This window comes from Aspergillus japonicus (genome assembly GCF_003184785.1).
Source record: "Aspergillus japonicus CBS 114.51 unplaced genomic scaffold BO86scaffold_106, whole genome shotgun sequence".
In the NCBI taxonomy this organism is placed as follows: Eukaryota; Fungi; Ascomycota; class Eurotiomycetes; order Eurotiales; family Aspergillaceae; genus Aspergillus; species Aspergillus japonicus.
The window spans coordinates 48,378-70,262 of NW_020291743.1; the positions used below are offsets into that span (position 1 = coordinate 48,378).

The window sequence follows — 21,885 nt, forward strand, 5'->3', positions numbered from 1 at the left end:
GAAGTCACCCGGTGGTCCGTCCTGCGGGCCCAAGAAACTCTCCATGGTACCACAAGAGATGATCTACTGTGACAATAATCGCGGTACTGTAGGCTGCCCGACTGTACACACCGCGCATGGTCGGCAGGTTAGAGTTCGCACCGAGTCACCAGCAACAGCAAAGGCGCAGCCAGCCGTCAGTATGCGCCAGAGTCCCTCGGAGCCGAGAGTCCTTGCTTAGGATCCTGCTGACCACCGACATTCTTTGTCCCGTAGCATCCGTTGGGAGATTGAAGCAAATGTACGCAGAAAACCCGAAAACACCGAGGACTGGCACGGTGCCTGCAATGCCCTGTGGACGAGCACCTCCAAGTCTCTGGTTTGCAACAGATACTCTAAGAGTATTCAAGCTGCTCGCCCTCCGGTGCGCGTTCTCTCATTGAAGCGCCATGTTGAAGAGATAATCACAAGCCGTTACCTCGATAGCATAGGCAGGGAACGAGGAAGCTCCTCACTCTCTAGCATGCACATCCACTGGGATGGTAGCACTGCATTGCCAAGTCCGGCTGTAATGAATACTAGGCAAAAGTTAATGCTGGATCCAAGCTTACCCTCCACAGAACAGACGATCATGCACTGATCACCGCTGCATACCGACACAATGCCCGTGTAAATTCAGCCGGTGGACCATCCAGTCAGATGAGTCGCAACAGAGAAAGTTTCTGCGCGCACCAATTTATGCCGTGCCTTGGATGCAGGCGTCGTTGCAGTTGCATCGGCACCAAATCGGTAGGATATACGGAAATGATGGCACTGCGACTTTCTGAAGCTTCAGTCTAAAGTCCCAACTCAAGCAGCGTGCATCGGTCCCAGAATATCATTTCTTAGATCTTGTCTTGAGCAGCCGAATGGGGATGACGGATAAGGAAGATCACTGTAAGCAACGACGAATCTGACACCACCTTTTCCCGTAGAGATAAGAAACGCCCCGTCGGGATCATGGAGACATTTATTCCTGTGATACCATGCAAGTTCGTAGATAAATAATCTTCTCCATGGTCAATTATTGTACTGCTTGTCTTCCATATTCGGAACGATCATATTATGGGATTCTTCATACTCGGACCGTCCCGGAGTAGGGTTACAGTTCCTTTTTCACCGGGTGTCTTGAAGGAGACGGAAAAAGATGGTGAATCGAGGAGGAAACCATGGAAGCCGCTTGAACTTCTGTGAAGAGACTTGTCACATCCTCACCGACTCTGGACCAAGCGAAATGCCTATCCCAGGCTCCGCCATCTGAGTTGCCCCATGCAGATGACTGGTCATTCCGTAGTGCAGGTTGCAGACCGCAGACTTAACGTTCGTCATACAGTGGTTGCTGATGCATTTAGAACTCCCTGCATACCGGTTTAACCAACGACAATACCATTGATGCAGTGATCATGCATGAGTCCCAAGTCGGTGCGGATTAAGTGACCTTTCCTAAAGCGACCTCTGCAAAGGCAAAGGTGAACCGCGCCCCTAGCACTGATACTAATCCATTGACCAGTTCACAGGTTTAATTGAATGTTGCTGGAATGTCAGCGCTCAATGGGGGTAGTACAGTAAGTGCGCTTGCCCACAAGTCACCTCATGTGCATAGACGCTATAGAGAAAGCAAGTGTTGCCCCTTGGTCAAGCCTGCGAGCAGCAGGACATTGCCAAGGGACACTTGGAGTCACCCGTAGACCACGGTTGTAAGATATGCGAGCGCCCAAAGACCGTTGATTCGTGGCGTCGGGGATTACCCAATGCCTATTGGTTCCTGATTTACGAAGCACCGGGAGACGTCGTTAAACGAGATCGTCCGGTGCAGAACGGGGATTTTCTGGATAGCAGTGGCTCTGCGTATTTCCCCCCCAAGCGACCTCTTTCCGGGCTCCCTCGCAAAGGGCGCTTCCAGGCATAACACTGCCCAGACACTCATCACGTACCTTGGCGCGAGAAGTATCATGGGGCATGGATTAGCTGCCGAGGCCCGTGGCAGTTCACCGTGTTATAACTTAAATGCGGCTCAATGTATGCACCCTGGGCCAACCATCTTCAGGTCGTCGGATAATGAGCTTCCTAGCCTTCGTGACCTTATAGCGATATGGCTGAACTCCGGATCTGGGCACATAGGCTCCGAGTACAACTGTCGCTTCTAACGCCCAGGCTCACGCCACTATATTTATCGATGCGAGGGCCACACTGGATCAAGCCTCAAGTCGGGCACGGTAGACGGATGTTCATGATGTGGCTACCAACGACGTGTTAAGCGACTGAACCACCGAAGATGCCTCCATGTGGAAAAATGCATCGTGAAGAGAGTCTATCAGGGAGGTCGGCACTACCGAGGGCCATGATGGCATGGCAATAAAGCAGTCTAGACGCAAAAGCCTCCGGCTGCACCGTTAATGTGGCTATCGGACGTCTACCGTGCACAATTCCCTCGTGTCAATAACACTAGCCTGAACTGTCTCGGAAGAGCCTTTCTCGGAAAATTTACTTGATATTAGGTTGTAGCCGGAATATCCACTAGGAGAAGCTGTAGGATCACGGATGTGCTACCATATTGGTCTCCTGGAGCGATGACCACCCGCAGTTGTTCTCCTTTGTTGACGTGACCCTCGTCAGGCTTCCGGTTCTCTTTCCGAGTACCGTTCCATGCGATCCGATCTGCCATACGGGATATTGAGCCCGTAACGGAACAAGGGAGCTGGCGATGGACTATTGATCGCGGTAGATTATGGTCACACCGTGAGGACCGTAAAGCACGGAGCTTAGATATTGCATGACCGTCGGTCGAACGATTTGGAACGAAGAAGGATCACCTCGATACTCGGGGATGTCCAGGATGAGGTATAGCATCGGTCTTATTATTAGAGTCGAGTTAGTTCGCAGTGCGGCGTCAGTAGTCCAAGTAGTCCAAGCGATAGTCTGTTTGAGCCTCGAACCTGAACGGGGTTGACAAATACCACCGCCCGCGGCCTGCCAATCGTTTCCCTGTGAGGGGCGCTGCGTGTTTCCCAAAACGGTTCATCGTTCTCCTGACCGCGCTAGACTATCTTGGGCAAAAGGCTGATCGACTCAATTGCTTTAGACTCACAGGGGACTCGGGACTAAACTGAACGAACTGCAATGTACTCCGTACCTACTGTACTAAGGTGCCCAGTTCTATCCATTTGCATTTCCATCATTCCCTCTCCATTATTGACTCTCTTCTTCCCGTGCAGAGGAGCACCTTGATGTGCCCCCTTTCCAGACGCTTAGACGGTACACTAATGGTATGTACAGTATGTACTGTACAGTACTCCGTATTCCTCTCCATATCGATTGCCGCAATTGTCAGACCTCAATGGGCGCTTGGGTGACACGGAGAAGCAGGTTCACTGACCTTAGCTACTACTAGTGCCATGAGGAATTGCGGGGACTATCATCGACTATCAATATGCCAACGACCAAGCTACAGTACGGAGACATAGTAGTATCTTTCCGTACGCGTCTCATCCGCAAGCCGCATGATCCGTCCTGGATCTCTCCAGCCCTTACCCATTGAGGTTTTAGTCCCTGGGGCCGGTCGCTCGAACTATTGATGCCTGCCGGGGGCAGATCGTGCTGTCGCTTCAAAGCTCGAATTAGGCCGAACGCTTTTGCCGGTTTGGATGTACTAACTAAACTAACAACTGTCCCGCGAGTTGTTAGCGCATGCCCAGTGTGAACTGTTGGATCATGGATCCCTTGCTGGCCCTTCGTTTATCGAGGTAAGTTCATTGCTTCCTGCGGTTTCTTTTCCCGACTTTGTACGGACTACGCATACTGATGGGGCTATGACTCTCATACACGATCCTCATTCGTCCAGCTTACGCCATTTTGCCCCAATTCCAAGTGGTCTCGGTGCAGTTACAGGACGCGATATCCCTTTTCGATTGAAGGTCCATACTTCGCAGAGGACGGGGAGACGAGCCAGTGTTGTCATATTGTAGCCTGGGGGGTTTACGACACGAAGATCCCCGCAGTGGCTCCCGTTATTCTTGACGGGAATCAATAGTCATGGCCCAGGACAAGCCGGCCGGCTCAAACTTATCCAATAAGCGAGGCCGCGGGAAATAAACCAAAGCTTTGATCCATCCGAATAAGATCATAGACTCCATAAAGCAGCAAGTGTCGGGTACAATGGCTTCGGCTCCCTCTCACGCTAGGGAAAGCCGTTACGGAATGCCAGTGAGTTACTCGTGATGCTCATCTGGCACTCAAGAGCATGGTGGGTCACACTCTCCTTATCAGACGGGCCATTCATGAGTCGTGTTCATGCGAAACTACCGCATCTGAGATTATTGGACTAGGCTTAACTGTCTGTTCCACTAACCATCTTGTTGGACAATTGGTAGGGATCTAATTCCTAAGGCCAACTCCCTCGCAACGGGCAATAGGACCCTGTATCGAATTTATCGTATATCGACTCCTTACGCTCTTTCACTGGCTTGGACAATGGTCTATTCCCCGTTGGAGATCCGCCCCGTTTATGCTTTTCCGCACGTTTCCCCTTTGCACGGATACAAGCAATATCTCCGTGCTTGAATCAGGTCGCGGAGTATCTCCAACGACAAGTTAGCCTGCAAGGTAGCAGGTTGCTCACCACTTATAGCACGACCAACGGCAAAGGTTCGGGAATTCAATGCGTAGGTTTAGGAGGTGGTGGCGATCTTGCACCTGATCCCAAGAGCCGACCGGCCAAACTGTTGCACACTGGGATCCATTTGGGTGGCACGTACGAAGACATCCATTCTAGCCTTCACAGTTGTCGGACACACTCCCGTTAGCCCCAATGGCATTTCCGGGTGGGACCCAACATAGCGCCGTAAGCCATCGTAGTGTCAAGCCGGAGAATTACTGGCTTTCATTCGGGACCATTCGGGCTATTGATGTAGCGGCCTGCCCCTCCATCATCATGATAGGGCAAGATATCGCCCTGATCGAGTGAAGCTTTCCGTTAGATGATCCCTATACCAGAGCGATTCTTTTGCGCTTATAGAGTAGTTTACGGAGTAGTATGACACTTGCACTTGTTGGCTCTAGACAATAGTAGACATACCGGCCTACGAGTATGCAACTAGAATGAGGAAGGGGCATTGATGTCATCGTACAAGTCCGCATGGCATTCGGTGACTAAACCGGCGTCCATCAGCCATGCGTTCAATATCTCCTCCTCCGCCCTAGGCGGTTTGACAAGAATGGGGCGGGCCTCGGGAGCTATTTCCAACTCTACTTACTCCTTAACCGCAATCATCTACGACCGGATCCGTTCAAAGGGAACAATGCGGAGTAAATTGAGAGTATATCGCCAACATAAAATACCGAAGCAGAAAGTAAGGTAAAATGTACTAGGAGGAATGAAAGACTCGCCATTGGCCCAAAAGATCCCCAATAATGCATGCTTTGAGTACAGAAATTGCAGTACCGGTATGTGTGTGAGTGCGAGTCTCATGGCCCTACAGACCAGCGGAAAAAGAAACGGTAATTGAATTACTGGAGCAGTTCACAAAACTACCACGTTCTTTATCCTCTCCATTCAAGTCTCAACTAATTTTGAAATGGCCTGTTCCGTGCCAAAATGCATGCATTACTAGTATTTTCTACTTTATGCTTCTTTCTCTCGAACCCGGATAGTCCGAGTGCCGAGGTACAGTAGAGTACAGTAACTTACATACAGCACATATTGAACTTAAGGGCGAGTGAGCAGAAACGTCTCGCGAGTCCAGCGCATAACTTATTGGCATCCAGCGGTAATACTAGTATGGAGGAAGAGCTGAGACGAAAGGAAGAGCGAAACAGGTACAGTACTACTACGACTGTATGTACCTGTAGTTAGCATTGCGGTCTGGACTGCGACCACAAAAAGCCATATGGGAAAAGGATGAGAAAGGGGTTACACAATGACAGGAATTATCCGTCCAATGTGAATGCCGGACGAGCTTAAAATAATCATGGATACTATGGTACAGACTACGGAGGACAGCTGCTGGGTGACGAGTTCTCCATTTATGCCTTGATCGGTCGCGCGTGTCAACTTCCCTTTCCTATTCCTGTTTCTCCACCCATCCCTACCGAAGCGGGACTATTGGCAATGGCTGCAGCGGATGGGCGCCGATGTCGATCCGTCGCCAACTTTTTTTGGGGGGGGGGGGGGAAGGGAAGTCTGAGTGGGGCTCAGTCAGTCAGACTTCTTCTCTCTATCATTCAACCATTCACTTTTCTCGCCTTGCTTCCGCTGCTTCTGATTGGCATCATTGCTGAACTACCAAGTACTGGAGAGGACGAGATATAACCAGAAAAGGTAATTCCCAGAAAAATTATAGACAAAAAATACTCCCAAGAAGGAAAATAAAATAAAAATAAAAATCGAATTCTGGTTTAGTCTTTCCAGGCTGGGACCACACTGCCCACTCCAGTCACTCTGCTCACACCTACTAACTAATACTTACTACTACGTATTCTCTTTATGTTCTCTCTCCCACCGCACAGCAGGCTGCACCTGGCTGGCACTGGCACGACTCCCACTTGCTTTCCATTTTGGGAAAATCTCTAAAACAACTTGAATTGAATCATTTTCGGGCCTGTGTCACTGACAGCGGCATCCAGTCCCCATCAACCATCTGATGCAGGCCACTGCTTTTGACCCAGCCAGCTGGTTAGAACAAATGAAATCTTTCCCCCCCTCAGAACAGGGAAGAACTCGAATCATTTTTATTCGAAGAAAATAAAGATTGTTTTTAATTCAAAAACAATATTTACCAAAAAATCTAAATTCCAAACCAAAATAATGCTCGAGATCCCGAATCACCGACAAAAAGACAGCAGAAGTAGCTGTCGGCCAGAGCATTGACAAAACAGAAAAAGATAGAAAAAATAAGGACAAAAACAAGAAAGTTGCAAACAGAAAAGAAAAAGGAAAATCCCCCAAATGCAAAAAATGGGTCCATCCCATTGTCAGGCTGGTGAAGCTATCTGGAAAATGGGGGTTTTATGACAAACCCGCGTCTCAACTCTCCGGAGGATTGGGACCACTCGTTCTCCTGATCCTCCCCCCAAATCTACTCCCGTACATACTGACATGCTTCCAGAGAACACGGAGCCAGAGATTCCCCATTCAGATCTTCCCATCAATGAAGATCAAGTAGTCTATCGGCTGCTAGTCGGTGTTGCACTGGGCACCCATTACCCACCCTCAACCTCTCCTCTATTGTCAGCCAACCAAGCAAGCAGGGTCCCTTCACTTCAAGAGGGCAATAAATAGGAATAAAAAATAGGTATAAGCCTTGCCGTAACCTACGATGAGGAACTGGGATCTTTACACCCGTCACATCCCTCTGGGTCCTTCCCTCTTTAGGGTGACTGAACTGCCTTCGATCCAGTTGACTGACTGACTGTCTGTCTGTCTATCTATCTGTTCAAGTGCAGTGCAGACCTCCTGGGCCCGTTGACCAGCTGCACCTCTGATCTGGACACTGGAGAAAAACTTCCTATTCGCTTTCGTCGTGGGTTCATATTCCCTCTTCGATCTTTCTATTTCCCTCAGACTCACTCCCGAGTCTCCCATACTCACTTCCTCTTGGGGAAGAGGGAGTGTGATCTCACCGGATCTATACGCCTCACTTTCCGGTATAGTTCACCACATACCAGCTCACTCACCGATTCCCGCATCTACCGTCGGATGTGATTGAGCCAGTTCATACTCCGTCCTTGAATCTTATATGATGCAGTAGAAAGAGATACTCCGGTCAAGTTGGTCATCGCAAAAAAGGAAGAAGAAAGAAAAAATCATAAGCCAGAAAGCAAGAGCCGTCACAAAAACAAAAAGAAGGTTCTTGTTCGTTACTGAAAGGTAAGGTACAAAATGTTGTATTTTATTTTCGAATCCATTCCATGATTATTGCTTTTCCTGTCGTTCTGTGCATTTCCTTGGGCTCCAGTGATCGCCCGCCATGCTGCAATAAATCACCCCAAGATGGGGACCATCGAAGCCATGGAAAACCGCTGTCACGATCTTGCTATCTACTACTGATCGACGTATCCTACTTTGTGACTCCTCCAATCGTGAACCTGGACTAACTGATTATAAGCTCCTGTGGCCCCTCTGCCTGCAAGTGTGGAGTTTCAACGATGACTGGCGACTGAACAACACACCGTCTTCGATCATACAACTGAGGACCCTTTTTAATGTCGGATATGTTGCTTATCTCAACAGTGAATCCGAACAGCGTCCCTTTACTTTTGTGAACAGTGGCTCTTTTGTCAATCCAGGGACCCAGTATTACCAGATGCAATCACTCGTCCTTCCCCCTTCTTCCTACATCTCTACAGAGTTCGGTCATCCAAGGTTAACCCCAGGCCAAGAGCGGCTTTCGTTCAATCTCCGTCGATCGACAAATGCTGGACGGTACACTCCTCGGGATTTACCGCCCCCTCGCTCTATGTCCGGTCCGGTCCCAGCAGAAGACTCGCTGGAGACTTCTGGGACCGCGAGGCGCCCCGGGCATCCGGAGCTCTTCCAACCAGTATCAACCGCGAACGTAACAGCGCCGACGACGACACCTATTGTTGTTTCTGGCTCTCATCTCCCGTCGGGGCTCGCGGGCGCTGGAGCTGTTTCGGAACCGGTGGTGCAGCGCATAGTTTCCGCGCCCGGGGAGGAAGTGATACGGCAACCGCTCGGTGTTAGCGATGCATTCGCTTCGACACGACTCCCACCTTCGCTCGGAGCTCAACCTTTATCGCAGCCTTCGGTGGTTGCCTACGCCCAGCCTTCGTTCGGATCGTCACCTCCGGAGACCTCTACCCGACCACTACCGCAGAAACCGACGAGACGCACAAAAGCGCATGTCGCATCAGCGTGCGTGAACTGCAAAAAGAAGCATTTGGGCTGTGATCCAGCGCGGCCATGTCGGAGATGCGTCCTGTCAGGAAAAGAGGTAAGTGTGGAAGGGGATTCTCGCCTAATCACTCTGGGAGAATTTGCCCGCTCTTGTTGCATCGATCCCACATGCCAGCCTGGAGCTTGCACCGTGATACTGAATGGAGATAGATGTGCTAATCTCTCGGTAGGCTACATGTGTAGATGTCACGCATAAGAAGCGAGGGCGACCGCCGCTGAAGGCAGAAGAAGCATCCCTCAGAACGTATGCCGCGCACTTGGATCGAGCAACTGCTGGGGAGCATCATGGCTCTCACTCGAGACGGACACACATGCATCGAGCAACCTCCTCGCGGGAAATACGCCCCGTGACAGATTTGCAAATGATGGGAGGTCAAGCAGGAGCAATGGCCATGAGGGCCTCGTCGGGACATCCGCACCGGTGGTCTGCTTCGATGTATCCTCACGCCCTGGATCCTGCCATGACCATGCAAAGAAGCATCGGTCATCGGAGATTTTCCTCCTCTGGATCAGTTCAGTCGATGACGACAACATCACCGCCCACCTATGTGCCGATGCCTGCTGGGTACAATCCCGCGGTAGGAATGAGTCGCATGCCTACGGGAGCTGGAAGGCATTTGTCCTCTTATACCCACCAAGCTTTGAATCCTGCGACGACCCCGCCGCAATACCAACAACAATTTACTCCGATGTCACCTTATGCGGAGACCACGAGAATGGCAAATCGAATGCCGATGGGGGAAATGCCAGGAGGAAGGGATCCTCGTGAAGGGTACGGCGAGTCGCCGGTCAGGCTTCCCCCGATCTACGCGCCAACGATGGGAACACCGGCTCATGTGTCGCAAGGCCATCGCTTAAGCAGTGACCCATACCCCGCAGTATGGTCGTCGCCCATGCGAGAGGACTACTTGCCACAGGAACATCGACAACATATGCCATCCCACGGATATATCGAGCCGATTTCACCAAACAGCCAAATGCGTCCGGGAGGATCCGATTCAGGATACGTCGATCCAGCATTACGACACTTGGGATCTATGATTCCTGGTACAGAAGGACAATCGCTACAATTGTCCCCTTCACAAGCACAAACGGAGCAATCTGCGGCTGAAGCTCATTCACAAGATTCAAGGCCAGCTAAGCGGAGAAAAATGGCCTTGGATGACATGGTCAATGACTAAAAACTGTTATCATGTCGTCCCTCAGACAACAATTCTACTTCCGTTTTCAGATAGCTTGATCTGAGGAGGCTCGGCTTGTAGCGGGCCTGCAACAGAGACGATCATGACGCACACTTTCTTTTGTGATATGCTTCGTTCTCGCTTACGATCTTTCTCATATTTCTGTTCAAATATTCATCATTTTTCTCTTTCCTTTATTTCCTATGTGTTCTCGCAACTCAGCATCTTTGACTTCCAGCGCAAGAGCGTCGCTCGTCTAGCTACGACCCATTTTTTTCCTTTGTATTTCTCTGGAGCGGCATGATTGAACTACTCTTGATAGTATGTTTCCTATATTCTGTTGTTCGACGCATAGCGTGTTGCAGTCATTCTCTCAAGATACACTCCATGGTTTCTGATTACTCGGTTTCATTGTGATAGACGGCGTTGTGGGATTCCAAGCATTTCAACATCCACGGTTACTGCATTGCTGCATTTGGGGGGCGGGGGGGGGGGGGGGAAGGAAAAGATCTATTGTACCTTAGTTGGATTATATGCCAGGCTATGTAGACGCCGGTGCTAATGTGCTGCTGGACAGATCCTTAATATGAGTGTGGGGTGCTTTGGTAGAAGTTTTGAATTTTGATATGTGTCAACGATGTTGGCACCCAATCCACACGTCGCGCATAGCTGATATTCCCCGATCATACAGTCTCTTATATCCTAGTAGTCCAGTTGCGGATCTGAGGCTCACGTTTCCACCTGTATACCGAGACCGAGAGCGTGCACTTTTCAACGCGGCCTCACCGGACCGGATGAAGAGCGCATTTTGTATGTTTGATCAAGGTTCTTTAGAATGCTTTCTCTTCCCCACGGTGAGATCTTCATCTTGGAGTACCGGGTGGAATCGACATCTGACAGAATCCATGTTTGATAGAGCTATGGACTCTGGAGATCTTCCTCCATTGTCCGGTGAGAGTCATCGTCACGGGACCTGTCGGCTCTTTTCTCTATTCTACTACCCTACCAGGAAGAACACGGCACTGTCTTTCTTCCATCTAGCGTCCGGCAGATGTTATCCTTATAGGCACTCTTCGGTCCACTTGCCTGTGATGATCATCCACTCCGTTTCCACTTTTCTACAAACAAAGACTCGGAGTATACACCCAATCAGATGGCAAGCAAGGTGTTCTAAGCTAGAGATCCTTCATAGTCCCCTTGTAGCACCAGGCAATTAACCGGGTCCGGTTCGCTCGTGGGAGAATCGATTTCAAAGGTGACCGGAATCGCACATATCACCCCCCTGTTCCTGAGCCTGCATTTGTCCTCAGCATGCATGTTTGCTTCATGACTCCCAAGTACTGATTGGTCACTCAACATATGTGCAGACACGCACTAGATCACTTGCTCTCCACGGTGGATTTCGTGGCCAAACCCCCTGAAATGTTGGCGCAGTCTCCGCCACGGATTTCACTACGTGATTTGAGTTGATACCCATCCCAGTCAAGAGTCAGCCCATCCTCCACATTATATGCATTTAAACTCTCCCTACGCTTCGTTACAAATGACATCTCTGACCGTTGTCATCGCAGCCTACGAGATCCAAGCCCCCCCTTCTGAAGACTTGCAACATCATTGAACCACCAAATCAGTTCTCCCCCAACTGACCCGGTCACGCTCCATGGCTATATACGGGACCACGTATCCACCTGCAGACCGGAAGTGAAGGAACGACCTCCTTTCCGGGGACGTGGACTCGGAGAAAACCCCCACTGGGTGCTTACCACCTGTCGCCTGTGCTTACCACCTGTCGCCTGTGGTTCCACTTCACGTTGTCAACCTGCAGGCATGGCATGACAAAGCGGACCAGAACAGAAAAGCAAAGTATGTCAGTGTCGGAGCCAGGAGATGCGCTTCCCTGATGCCGCATTTGGAGCAGTCTAGGTTTGGGTGCTGTCCGCATCTATGGGGGGCAGGCGTCTCGAATGTGACCGTCCGGGATACAGCGGGTATTTATTGGCCCCGTGTGACTACTTTTCTTCACGGGTGCATACACTACTCTATTGTTTGGTGGTGTGGTGGGTTCTTCGCTTGTTTGCGTTGGCTGTGAGGCTGATTCAGGTGATCTACGGATTGTGTGGTAGGTCGACACGGGTTTGGTTTTTGGGTTGGTGGGTGCTGATGCGTTTCACGGAATAAGGATTGTGTTGGTCTCCTTTCCATCTAAAGGTCGAATTGCAACCTGTGCAAAGGTACTTGGTTATGCTGATTGCGAATCTTAGGGAATAGCGACTTCGCCTGGAGATGTCCATGATAAAAGAACCACTCTGAGATGTGAGATGCTCATCACCTGTGGACCAGATTCTACAGCACTTTCCACGAGGGTTCTCACTGATATAGAACACGGACTGCTATGGGCCTCAATCGCGATGTACGTGGATCTCTGATCTCGATTCCCATTGGTGATAGACATTCAAGGCTGAATGTCGACTCAAAAACAAATGCAGGAACTAGGGTATATTGAGAGGCACTATACTTATACTATGTGGCTAATTCTAATGATGTAGAAATTGCTGATAGGCGATAGGGATTTCGTCAACTTGGGCTAGAACACCTGCACGGCCGATACCAATCAAGGAAACCTTGACGAGTGCGTTTATGCTTGAATCACCTGACCATCGTTTAGTTCAACAAATCTCCGAGGCTCACGAGCTATTTGAAGTGGCTGGATCTCTCGCTTAGACCAATTTCAGCGCGATCATGGCTAGAGTTTCCTAGCGTGCTCCAGATATCGACATCTTGACAGCGTTGTCGTGGGCGGGCTGCCAGTGACGGAGCACACAGCTCGGAACCAATCCGCCACGATTACGATATACATAAATATCATGTCAAAGTTCGCTTATCAGAGATATGACCTTGGCATGCCGCTTTGATGCATCGTTCAAAAATAAGATGTGGATGGCGACAGCAGCGATCAATCAAGCAAGCGCTTGCGCGACTTAGCGTTGAATGCTGTCATCGGCCCCTGCGATCGTGCAATCAACATTCTCTTACCACGAACATAAACACTCATCGCCACAAGGATCATGAAAAGCCTGGCTACTCAACATCGCATGCCTTAGACAGAGTACTATTGTTGTGTATCCTCAATTGATACCTCCACCCCCCTCATATACTCGAGATTTGCTGGCTCGCAAGCCTTCGGAACCGAGCCCTAAGTGTGCCTGGTGCCTGGAATCAAGCAGATCGACGCGGCCCGATATCCAGCTTCTGAATTGCCGACGTCAACCCACTCAGCTTTCTTTCCCCGCGTTCTTAGTTCAAGCACCTCATTTACTCGAGCATGTCGCCTTCAATTGGACCATGCAAGATGAGCGCATCCAAGCAATCGCGTCATCAGATTCTACAATGAGCACCGTGTAGATAGCATCGCCGCCACCTCCTCTCCCTCTCAATCATGCAGATTTAATAACTACAATTGCCCCATCATAGACAAGATGTGAGCCAAAGGTCCGTCCTGATTGCCATCTTGATCCAGGTTGATCGAATCATGGGTTTCAATATATTCACCAAGTCGGCAGACATCGAGGCCGATGAACGCTCTGATGTATTCAGCGTCATCGACGATGGCAACCTACAATATACTGCTGCCGGGGGGGCCAATTCTTCCAAGTTGACCTATCAAGAAGCCAGCGGTGCTCCTATCGAGACGAAGTCTCCCTTGGGGTACTCTGTAGGCGCGGTGACGGTGATTGGCCTCAACCTGAACCAAATGATTGGGACCGGTGTATTCTCGACTCGTATGTTGACAATGCCACTACTACTCCTTGAATCTCAGCTAACAACGTTATAGCTGCAACAGTTCTCTCCGGAGCCGGCTCAGTGGGCCTCGCTTTGTTCTACTGGGTGATTGGCTATGTCATGGCCGGTAGCATGCTTGGAGTTTACCTCGAGTTCCTATCATATTTCCCGAGTCGGTCCGGCTCCGAAGTGGTGTACCTCGAACAGTCATACCCACGACCGAAATACTTCTTTCCTACCGTCTTCGCCATGCAGACTGTTCTTTTCTCTTTTGCTAGTAGCAACGCTGTCGGTAGGTCCCTTCACAGAGGACCTTTCAGGCGCAATGGCTCATGATCTCTGCAGTGCTGGCCAACTATCTCTTCAAGCTCGCCAATGTGGACTCAACCGCATGGATGCAGAAAGGCGTCGCAGTGGCTGCATACACAGTTGCCGTCCTGTGTTAGTTATCCCAAGACTAGCTTCCCTACCATTCTCCCCTAACCTTGGGATCAGTGCTGGCCTTCAACACGAAATGGTCACTTCGACTGACCGATGCCATCGGATTCGTCAAGACTATCACGCTGATATTGTAGGTTCAACCAACCCTCGTGTATCTGCGTGAAAGACTGACCGTCATCCAGTATCGGTATCACCGGGCTCGTAGTTCTCGGTGGACACACTTCTGTCAAGGATCCCACCGTCAACTTTCGGGATGCTTTCTCCGGAACTTCGGAAGCATCAGTATATGGTGCCACGAATGCCCTGGTCAAGGTCATGTTCTCGTATGCTGGCTATAGTAATGCATGCAATGTGGCGAACGAAGTCAAGGTGCGCGGCCTACTCCCTGACTGCTCAGCGCTATATACTGACATGACTAACTAGAACCCGACCAAAACGATGAGCTGGAGCGCTCCAGCCTCACTATTCTTGGTCGCTGTCTTGTACATGCTTGCAAACATTGCGTACTTCTCCGTTGCCACCAAGGACGAGATTCTGAACTCAAGCACGGTCGCCGCTGGTCTCTTCTTCGAGAAAGTTTTCGGGTCGTCGGGTGCATCACGGGCTCTCAACTTCCTCATCTGCCTCAGTGCCCTGGGCAACTTGCTAGCTGTTCTCATCGGACAATCGCGAGTGCTCCGAGAATGCGGAAGGTATGCCAGTTACTGTTCCATCCTTTGGGTCAGGACCCCACACTGACAGCCTGAGCTAGACAAGGTGTTCTCCCCTTCACCACATTCTGGACCTCGACCCGCCCCTTCGGCACCCCTCTTGGCCCATACTTCGTGAAGTGGTTCCTCACCGTCATCATGATCCTGGCCCCACCTGCGGGTGATGCCTTCAACTTCGGTACGCACCGGCTCTTTACCACCGGGAATTTCCCCCCCCCCCCCTTCGCCGATTGTATGAACGACGAACTAACGGTGGGCATTCATAGTTGTCGATCTGGCCGTGTACCCCAGCAATGCATTCAACCTCCTCCTCGCCGTGGGGCTGCTCATCACACGACAACGCCGCCAGCGTCTGAACATCCCGTCATCAGGCTACCAAGCATGGACCGCGACCGTCTGCTTCGCCATCCTCTCCAGCTTATACATGCTCGTGGCACCGTGGTACCCGCCTTCGACCGGCGCGGACGGCGGCGACGTGGATTTCTGGTATGCGACATATTGTGTCGTGGGTCTCGCCATGTATGTTCCCCCCCCCTTCTCTCTCCAACCTATCAACGGTCCAGCGAATCTTGCCTCACTGTCGAACTAATACTAATGAACCCCAGTGTCGCCCTGTGCGGAGTCTACTACTACATCTGGATCAAGGTCCTCCCGCGCCTCGGCCGCTATGAGTTCCGCCAGACCCAGATCCGGGTCGAGGAGCACGCGACGGCCAACAAGCTGGTCAAGGTGCCCGTGGACCGGCTGGAGGAGTGGGATCGGGAGCACGATGCTTTGGGCAGAGTGCGGCAGCGGGCTGCCCGGACGGCGTCGAACGAGACGGGGGAGATTGTGTATGAGACGAAGGCATGATCGGTTTTGCTGAATGGCAGTATCTCCGGGACTGTGCATTGCTTTCTTCTTTTGGGTGGCTGGGAGGGGTGATGGGTAGTGAGAGGTGGGGTTTGATTGCACTGTACTGTACATACGTCTTTATCCTTGTATCTACGCACAAAAGTTGTTTTCTAGATGGAGCGGTCGAAACATCCGTGGTCAGAGTCCATAATAGGAATAGAGTAAAAGTTTGGTATGCCCAGCCATCCAGCACAGGTATGGCCTTGGCACTACAGAGTAACTACTGAGCCTACTAACCCAACCACGTCCATGAACCAAAAGAACAGACCAAAAGACTACGAATACCCACCCGCGAAGACCACATACACATATACACATCAAATAACAATTAAAATTAGAGAACTATTATCATTAAACACCATAACCCCCGGGACCGAGACCGATTTCCAGTTCTAAAAGAAAAGCCACATGCCCACGCGCTTCACCTTCCCAAACAACCCCTTCTCCTCCTTCTGGAACCTCGCCAGAAACCCTCCACCCTTGTCTTCGGGGCCCTCGGCCTCCGCACCCAGCGCCCCCCGCGCCGCAACAGGACCATCCACATCCTCGCCCTCGATATGCGCCAGATTATACCGATCAGTCATCAAATCCATCTGGTCGACGCGGACGAACGTGGTGCGCTTGAAGAGCTTCCAGCCGACGAACATGACGAACATGATGGGGAGCTCGATGTAATACGACACGAAGTCGACGGCGTGGAAGCTGGGGCTGAAGCAGGACCACCCTTGCACCAGAATCAGGACGGCGTTGAGGACGATGGCCAGGATGGGGCCGACGGGGTAGGTCCAGTTCTTGTAGGGGAGGAGGTGCTCGAGGTTCTGGTGGCGGATGCCGGCGCGGAAGCGCAGCGAGGCGACGCCGATGAAGAGCCAGGAGAGTTGGTTGGAGACGCCGACGATGCTTTATAAAATGTTAGGATTGGGGGTTTGTGGGGTGGGGTTGTGGGATGGAGAGAAGGAATGGGGGCAGGGCAGGGGAGGGGGGGACGTACTTCTGAAGCCACGACCACAATTGGCCGGCGCCGATGTAGCTGGCGCCGAAGCAGAGCCCGCTGATCACCGAGGTCGCCAGCACGGCGACCCAGGGGACTTGGAACCGGTTCAGGTGCCCGAACACCCGCGGCGCGTAGCCGTCGACCGCCAGCGTGTAGAGGAGGCGCGAGCCCGCGAAGAGCGCGTGGTTGGCGGCCGAGATCACGCTCGTCATGATCACCGCGTTGATGAAGCTGCCCGCCACGGTGCTGCCGGCTTCGACGAAGACGATCGTGAACGGGCTGGTCGCCGTCGTCTTGGAGGACAGACCCGGGTAGTTGTAGGGGACATCCAGGCCGATCAGCACGATCGAGACGATGTAGAAGAGGACGATGCGCCAGAAGACGTTGCGGACGACCCGCGGCAGGGTCTTGGACGGGTTCTTGGTCTCGCCGGCGGTGATGGCGATGGATTCGGTGCCGCCGCTGCGGGAGTGGGTTAGTTTCGCGTGGCTTGGGATTGCACGAGGGGAAAAAAGAGAGGGGAAAGCATACTAGGCGAAAGACGCGGTGACGAAGACAGAGGCGAATCCTCCGATTCCACCGACGAACGGAGCCTCCCCGGTGTAGAAGAATTTGTTTCCGATGTAAGTGTGATCCCGGTTGCCGCCGCAGTTGACAACGATACCGAGGATGATGAAGATCTATATCGAATTAGCATGGTCCCATGCATATCAGATGCTGCACCCCAGACGAAGAACGTACAATAATGGTCACGACCTTGAGTAGACTCAGCCAGTACTCAATCTGCAGCACAACCAAAGTTAGCCAATGCACCCCCCCCCCCCCCCAAAAATCCACCAACCACAGCAGCGGAAACGAGCAGCGGAAACGAACCTCTCCATAAACCTTCACAGACATGACATTCAGAAAGATCACAACAAACAGGAAGATCAAACTGATCGCCCAGCCGGGGAAATTATCCGTCCAGAACTCGAGCACCAGCTGCAGCGCTATGATATCCGAGGCCGTGGACACCGCATCGTTGAACCAATAGTTCCACGTCAGAGCGAAGCCCAAAGCATCATCGACGAAACGACTAGTGCCGCAATCTCTGTTAGCCTCGGGTGCGCGCGCACCAAAAAAGACGATGAAGCAAACCTACCCAGCAAAAGTACAGAACGATCCCGCGACGGGGATGAAAGCAGCCATCTCACCGAGCGACAGCATCGTCACGTAGACGATGGCACCGCAGATGATGTAGGAGGTAAGCATGGACGCCGGGCCACCGGTGGCCAGCGACTTGCCCGTGCCCAGGAACAGGCCCGTGCCGATGGTGCCGCCGATGGCAATCATCTGCACCTGGCGGGCAGAGAGCTTCCGTGCCAGCCGATCCGCGCGGACGAATTGCGCATCCGCATCGATGAAGCCGCCAGATGCGCCGGGCCCTTTGGCCGGAGGCGCTCCTGCTTCGGCAGCGGGGTGCTTCTCGATGTCAGGGACTGCCATGGTTGTTGTGTCTCAGAATGAATAAGGTCGTGAGAAGCTGTGACATTGCCATGTTAGCACATTCACCAAGCTGTAGATAGAAGAAGGTAGGTAGGTAGGTAGGTAGGTAGGTAGGTAGGTGAGGTGAAGTGTTATAGTTGCTCACCAAGTATACAGCAGACCAGCCCGTCCACCAATGACGACAGACTACCCAAAGCAGTAAGAGTCTCCTCCTCGAGTAGCACGTGACGTATGAAAAGTGGAAACCCCCAGACAAAACTAAGCCGAGAAGACCAAGAAAACTGGGCTAAATCTGCAGGCCAGATCGGCGTTTCAACGCTATATGAACTGCTCAAACCTCAAACCTCCTGGCAAGACCTCGAACCAGGGGAAAAAGAAGTCCATCTTCAAGCTGACAGCTCTCGCCCCGTCTTATTCTGCAATTGAAGTTTTTGACGTTAGCGGATGGCGTGATTGAAAAGTCTTACGTAGCAAGAATGGAATTGGCCATCGCCGTCGCAAATTGTTCGATGGAACTGCCGATGCAAAGCGGGTTGGACCCACCGCTCGGCTGTCACCCACGTGACTGTCACTCCCAGATAGAGTTATCGAGGTCCTCAACTTTATATACGAGCATCAGATTGGAGTGATAGGTTGATGCACTATATCTACACATACTATGCATAGATTATGCATAACGGCGTGCATACCACATGTGGAACCAATGAAAATGCTTTTAGGATTATCCGCTATGTAACAATACAAATAAACAACAACATCAGACCCAAGGATATACCCATTGCAGAAGACAACCCAAACTACCCCAGTAAGCCTGCAGCCAACGATTCCAGATCCTCCAAGGTCTGGATCTGCTGCTCGGGCTCTTTTCGGGCCTTCTTGGCCTTCTTGGACTTGGGCTCGTCGTCGCTGTCGTCGTCCATGAACCACTTCTTGGGACGAGGGGCTTCCTCTTCCGCCTCCGATGCAGAGAATCCGCCATCCATGTCGCGGTCGTCCTCCTCCTTGTACGGGGCGAGGTAAGCCACCCTCTCCTCGCCCTCTCCTTCCTCCCCTGCCTCCGCAGCCAGCAGCTCGCGCTCGCGGGCCTTGCGCTTCTCCTTCTTCTCGCGCTTCTTCTGCTTGGCCACCTCCTTGTCCTCCACGTCCGCCCGCCGCGTGCGCTCGGCCTCCTCCGCCAGGAAGCGAGCCTGCTGCTCCTTGGCATCGCCCTTGGCCTTGAAGTCCTCCTCGTCCTCCATCTCGTACAGCTCGTGCGCGTTGCCCTCGTCGTCGAAAACGAGCTTCGAGCCCTTGCCCTTGAACTTGAGCAACTTCTTCTTCGACTTGAGCAGCTTCTCCCGGCGCTTGGAGTCGATGACCAACGCCTGCTTGCCATCCAGCTGGACCACCTTGGTCGGTTTCTTCTCCGCGCCTTCCCCATCGTCATCCTCATCCGAGCTGGATCCAGCTCCCAGATCCTTATCCCCGGCTTCGAAGCGGCGTTTGACGGACAGGAAGTCATCATCCTCGTCGGCATCTTGCGTGGCCGTGTTGGGCTCGACCATCGTGCCGTCGTCGTTGATGAGTTTCGAGTAGTGGTCGGCCAACACATCCTGGTTCCGTCGCTCGAACATGCGGTCATACTTGGTTCGTACTTGGGGCTCTTCCTTCTTGGTCTTCTTCTTCTCGCCATCTTCGTCCGACTCGTCGTCGCTGGACGCGTAGGCGGCCAGACGGGGCGCGTTCTTGCGCTCTTTCGTGTCCTCACCCTTGATAAACTTGATGCGGGGCGCACCGGGAAGACCCAGACTAGCCGCAAACTCGTCCAGCTTGAGGTTCTTGACATCGAACGTCTCCTTGTCCTTCTGAACGTAGATCGACTTGACGTAGGAGATAAAGGCCTTCTGGCCCAGGTACTTCAACTCGGGGTCCTTGAAGCACATATTCTGCAATTGGTCCTTGATACTCTGCTGCTTGTTCGCCTTCACGTTGATTCGCTCGACTTGAACCTTCTTCTGTTCCAAACTCTTCAACATGCCCTTCTCCTCGCTGGGGTCCAGGAAAAGAACCGCGCGACCGTCGCGCTCGTACCGTGCCGTACGACCCACACGGTGGATGTAGGTATCAGCATCCTCCGGGCAATCCAGCTGGATGACCCAGTCAACAGCTGGGAAGTCCAGCCCACGCGCAGCGACATCGGTGGCGAAGAGCACTGCGTGTTGTGCCGACGAGAACCGGGTCGTGATATCGAGTCGGCCGCCCTGCTTCTGTCGGCCGTGAAGGTGCATCAAGGGGATACCGGGCTGCATGTGCCGGAAAGTCTCGTAAACGAACCGCACCTGCTTTCCGGAAGAGAGGAAGACAATGGTTTTGGTTTTCAGGTTGCTTCGGATGAAACTCCACAGGACATCGAGCTTCTGCGCGAGGGGAGTGACGACGTAGTGTTGTTGAAGTTTGGAGGGGGTGGCGGACGAGGCGGTCTCGTGGACAGCCACGTATTCTGGATCCTGGAGACTCAGTCGCGCCAGGTCGGAAACCTTCTTCGTCTGCGTTGCGCTGAAGAGCAGTGTCTGGCGCTCCTTCGGGAGATGGCCGATGATCGCGTCCACGGTCTTCTGGAATCCCATATCCAGAATGCGATCTGCCTCATCCAGGACAAGCATCTGTAGGTTGTATGTATCGAACAAAGCGGTCTGGTCCAAGTGCTGCAGCATCCGACCAGGCGTACAGACCAAAATGTTCATCCGTCCCAATCTCTCCTGCTCCTCACGCAGACTCTTTCCACCGATGACGAGACCTGCAGAGAACTGGTGGTAGCGACCAACTTTGCGGAGGACTTCGAAGATCTGGATCGCGAGTTCGCGGGTCGGCGAAAGAACGAGGGCGCCCAAGCCGTCTTGCTCCGCCCATTGCCTGCGGTAAAGGTTCTCGAGAATGGGGACCAGGAAAGCCAGGGTCTTGCCGCTTCCCGTCTTCGCGGCGCCTAGAACATCGCGGCCCTTGAGCGCATGACTGATCGCACGGGACTGGATATCGGTCAAAGTCTTGTAATGAGATGAGGCGAGTCCGGAGGCGGTCGGTTCGGACAAAGGCAAGTCGGCGAATGTTTTGATCGAGTCCTTGACATCGAGCTCTTCTACTCGCTGGATGAGGGAAGACAAATCGTCTTGGGCACGCTTGCGCTTCAAGTTACCGGCCCGCTGAGGTGGTTTGGCTTGCTTTTTATCACGAGGACCGTGAGTCGGAGCCATAGTGGGCTAGTCTTAAAGATCAAAAATCCCACAAGTGCGTCCACAGAAAGCAAAAAGGCGAGAACTGGTATCGTGTGGGAACAATAGTAATGCAACAATGATTTGGCGCTGATCAGAAATGCGAATCTCAATCTCCGGGCGGTGAAGCAACTTTTTTTTTCTCTCGTTTTGGTTGCCAGGCGGGCCTAGTCGCCGATGACTCAGCCAGCGATAAGCCAATGCTTATCATCGATCGCCA

The 21,885-nt window shown here is 52.2% G+C and overlaps 4 protein-coding genes across 4 annotated transcripts; 2 read left to right on the forward strand and 2 right to left on the reverse strand.

Annotated features, from left to right (window-relative positions):
- The first annotated feature begins 7,839 nt into the window (after positions 1-7,839).
- sclB (putative C6 transcription factor) lies at positions 7,840-10,570 on the forward strand. The gene is made up of 3 exons (XM_025666740.1): positions 7,840-7,882; positions 8,121-8,969; positions 9,103-10,570. The coding sequence occupies exons 2-3, from the start codon at positions 8,319-8,321 to the stop codon at positions 10,111-10,113; spliced, it is 1,662 nt and encodes a 553-aa protein (XP_025522213.1). The 5' UTR covers positions 7,840-7,882; positions 8,121-8,318; the 3' UTR covers positions 10,114-10,570.
- A 3,072-nt stretch (positions 10,571-13,642) lies between these two features.
- Positions 13,643-15,896, forward strand: BO86DRAFT_383942 (high affinity methionine permease; the record flags this gene model as incomplete). Its single annotated transcript, XM_025670861.1, has 9 exons — positions 13,643-13,892; positions 13,946-14,185; positions 14,239-14,334; positions 14,389-14,464; positions 14,517-14,703; positions 14,758-15,026; positions 15,086-15,222; positions 15,311-15,563; positions 15,650-15,896. 9 exons carry the CDS (start codon positions 13,643-13,645, stop codon positions 15,894-15,896), a joined length of 1,755 nt encoding a protein of 584 aa, XP_025522214.1.
- A 365-nt stretch (positions 15,897-16,261) lies between these two features.
- Positions 16,262-18,904, reverse strand: BO86DRAFT_349688 (amino acid permease). Its single transcript, XM_025669366.1, has 7 exons — positions 18,563-18,904; positions 18,074-18,454; positions 17,806-18,007; positions 17,674-17,715; positions 17,464-17,612; positions 16,930-17,394; positions 16,262-16,838 (listed from the first exon to the last, which is right to left on the reverse strand). The coding sequence occupies exons 2-7, from the start codon at positions 18,415-18,417 to the stop codon at positions 16,331-16,333; spliced, it is 1,710 nt and encodes a 569-aa protein (XP_025522215.1). The 5' UTR covers positions 18,418-18,454; positions 18,563-18,904; the 3' UTR covers positions 16,262-16,330.
- A 238-nt stretch (positions 18,905-19,142) lies between these two features.
- dbp4 (RNA-dependent ATPase HCA4) lies at positions 19,143-21,755 on the reverse strand. The gene has a single exon (XM_025673040.1). The coding sequence runs from the start codon at positions 21,645-21,647 to the stop codon at positions 19,215-19,217; it is 2,433 nt and encodes an 810-aa protein (XP_025522216.1). The 5' UTR covers positions 21,648-21,755; the 3' UTR covers positions 19,143-19,214.
- Between the last annotated feature and the right edge of the window lie 130 nt (positions 21,756-21,885).

Bases quoted from the DNA above. Each gene is read 5' to 3' on its own strand.
- sclB (XM_025666740.1), top strand. From the start codon at position 8,319: ATGCAATCACTCGTCCTTCCCCCTTCTTCCTACATCTCTACAGAGTTC. The intron at 8,970-9,102 runs GTAAGTGTGGAA...ATCTCTCGGTAG, and splicing joins GCGTCCTGTCAGGAAAAGAG to GCTACATGTGTAGATGTCAC.
- dbp4 (XM_025673040.1), bottom strand. From the start codon at position 21,647: ATGGCTCCGACTCACGGTCCTCGTGATAAAAAGCAAGCCAAACCACCT.
- BO86DRAFT_349688 (XM_025669366.1), bottom strand. From the start codon at position 18,417: ATGGCAGTCCCTGACATCGAGAAGCACCCCGCTGCCGAAGCAGGAGCG. The intron at 18,008-18,073 runs GTAGGTTTGCTT...TTGCGGCACTAG, and splicing joins TCGTTCTGTACTTTTGCTGG to TCGTTTCGTCGATGATGCTT. The intron at 17,395-17,463 runs GTATGCTTTCCC...CCACTCCCGCAG, and splicing joins GTCACCGCGTCTTTCGCCTA to CGGCGGCACCGAATCCATCG.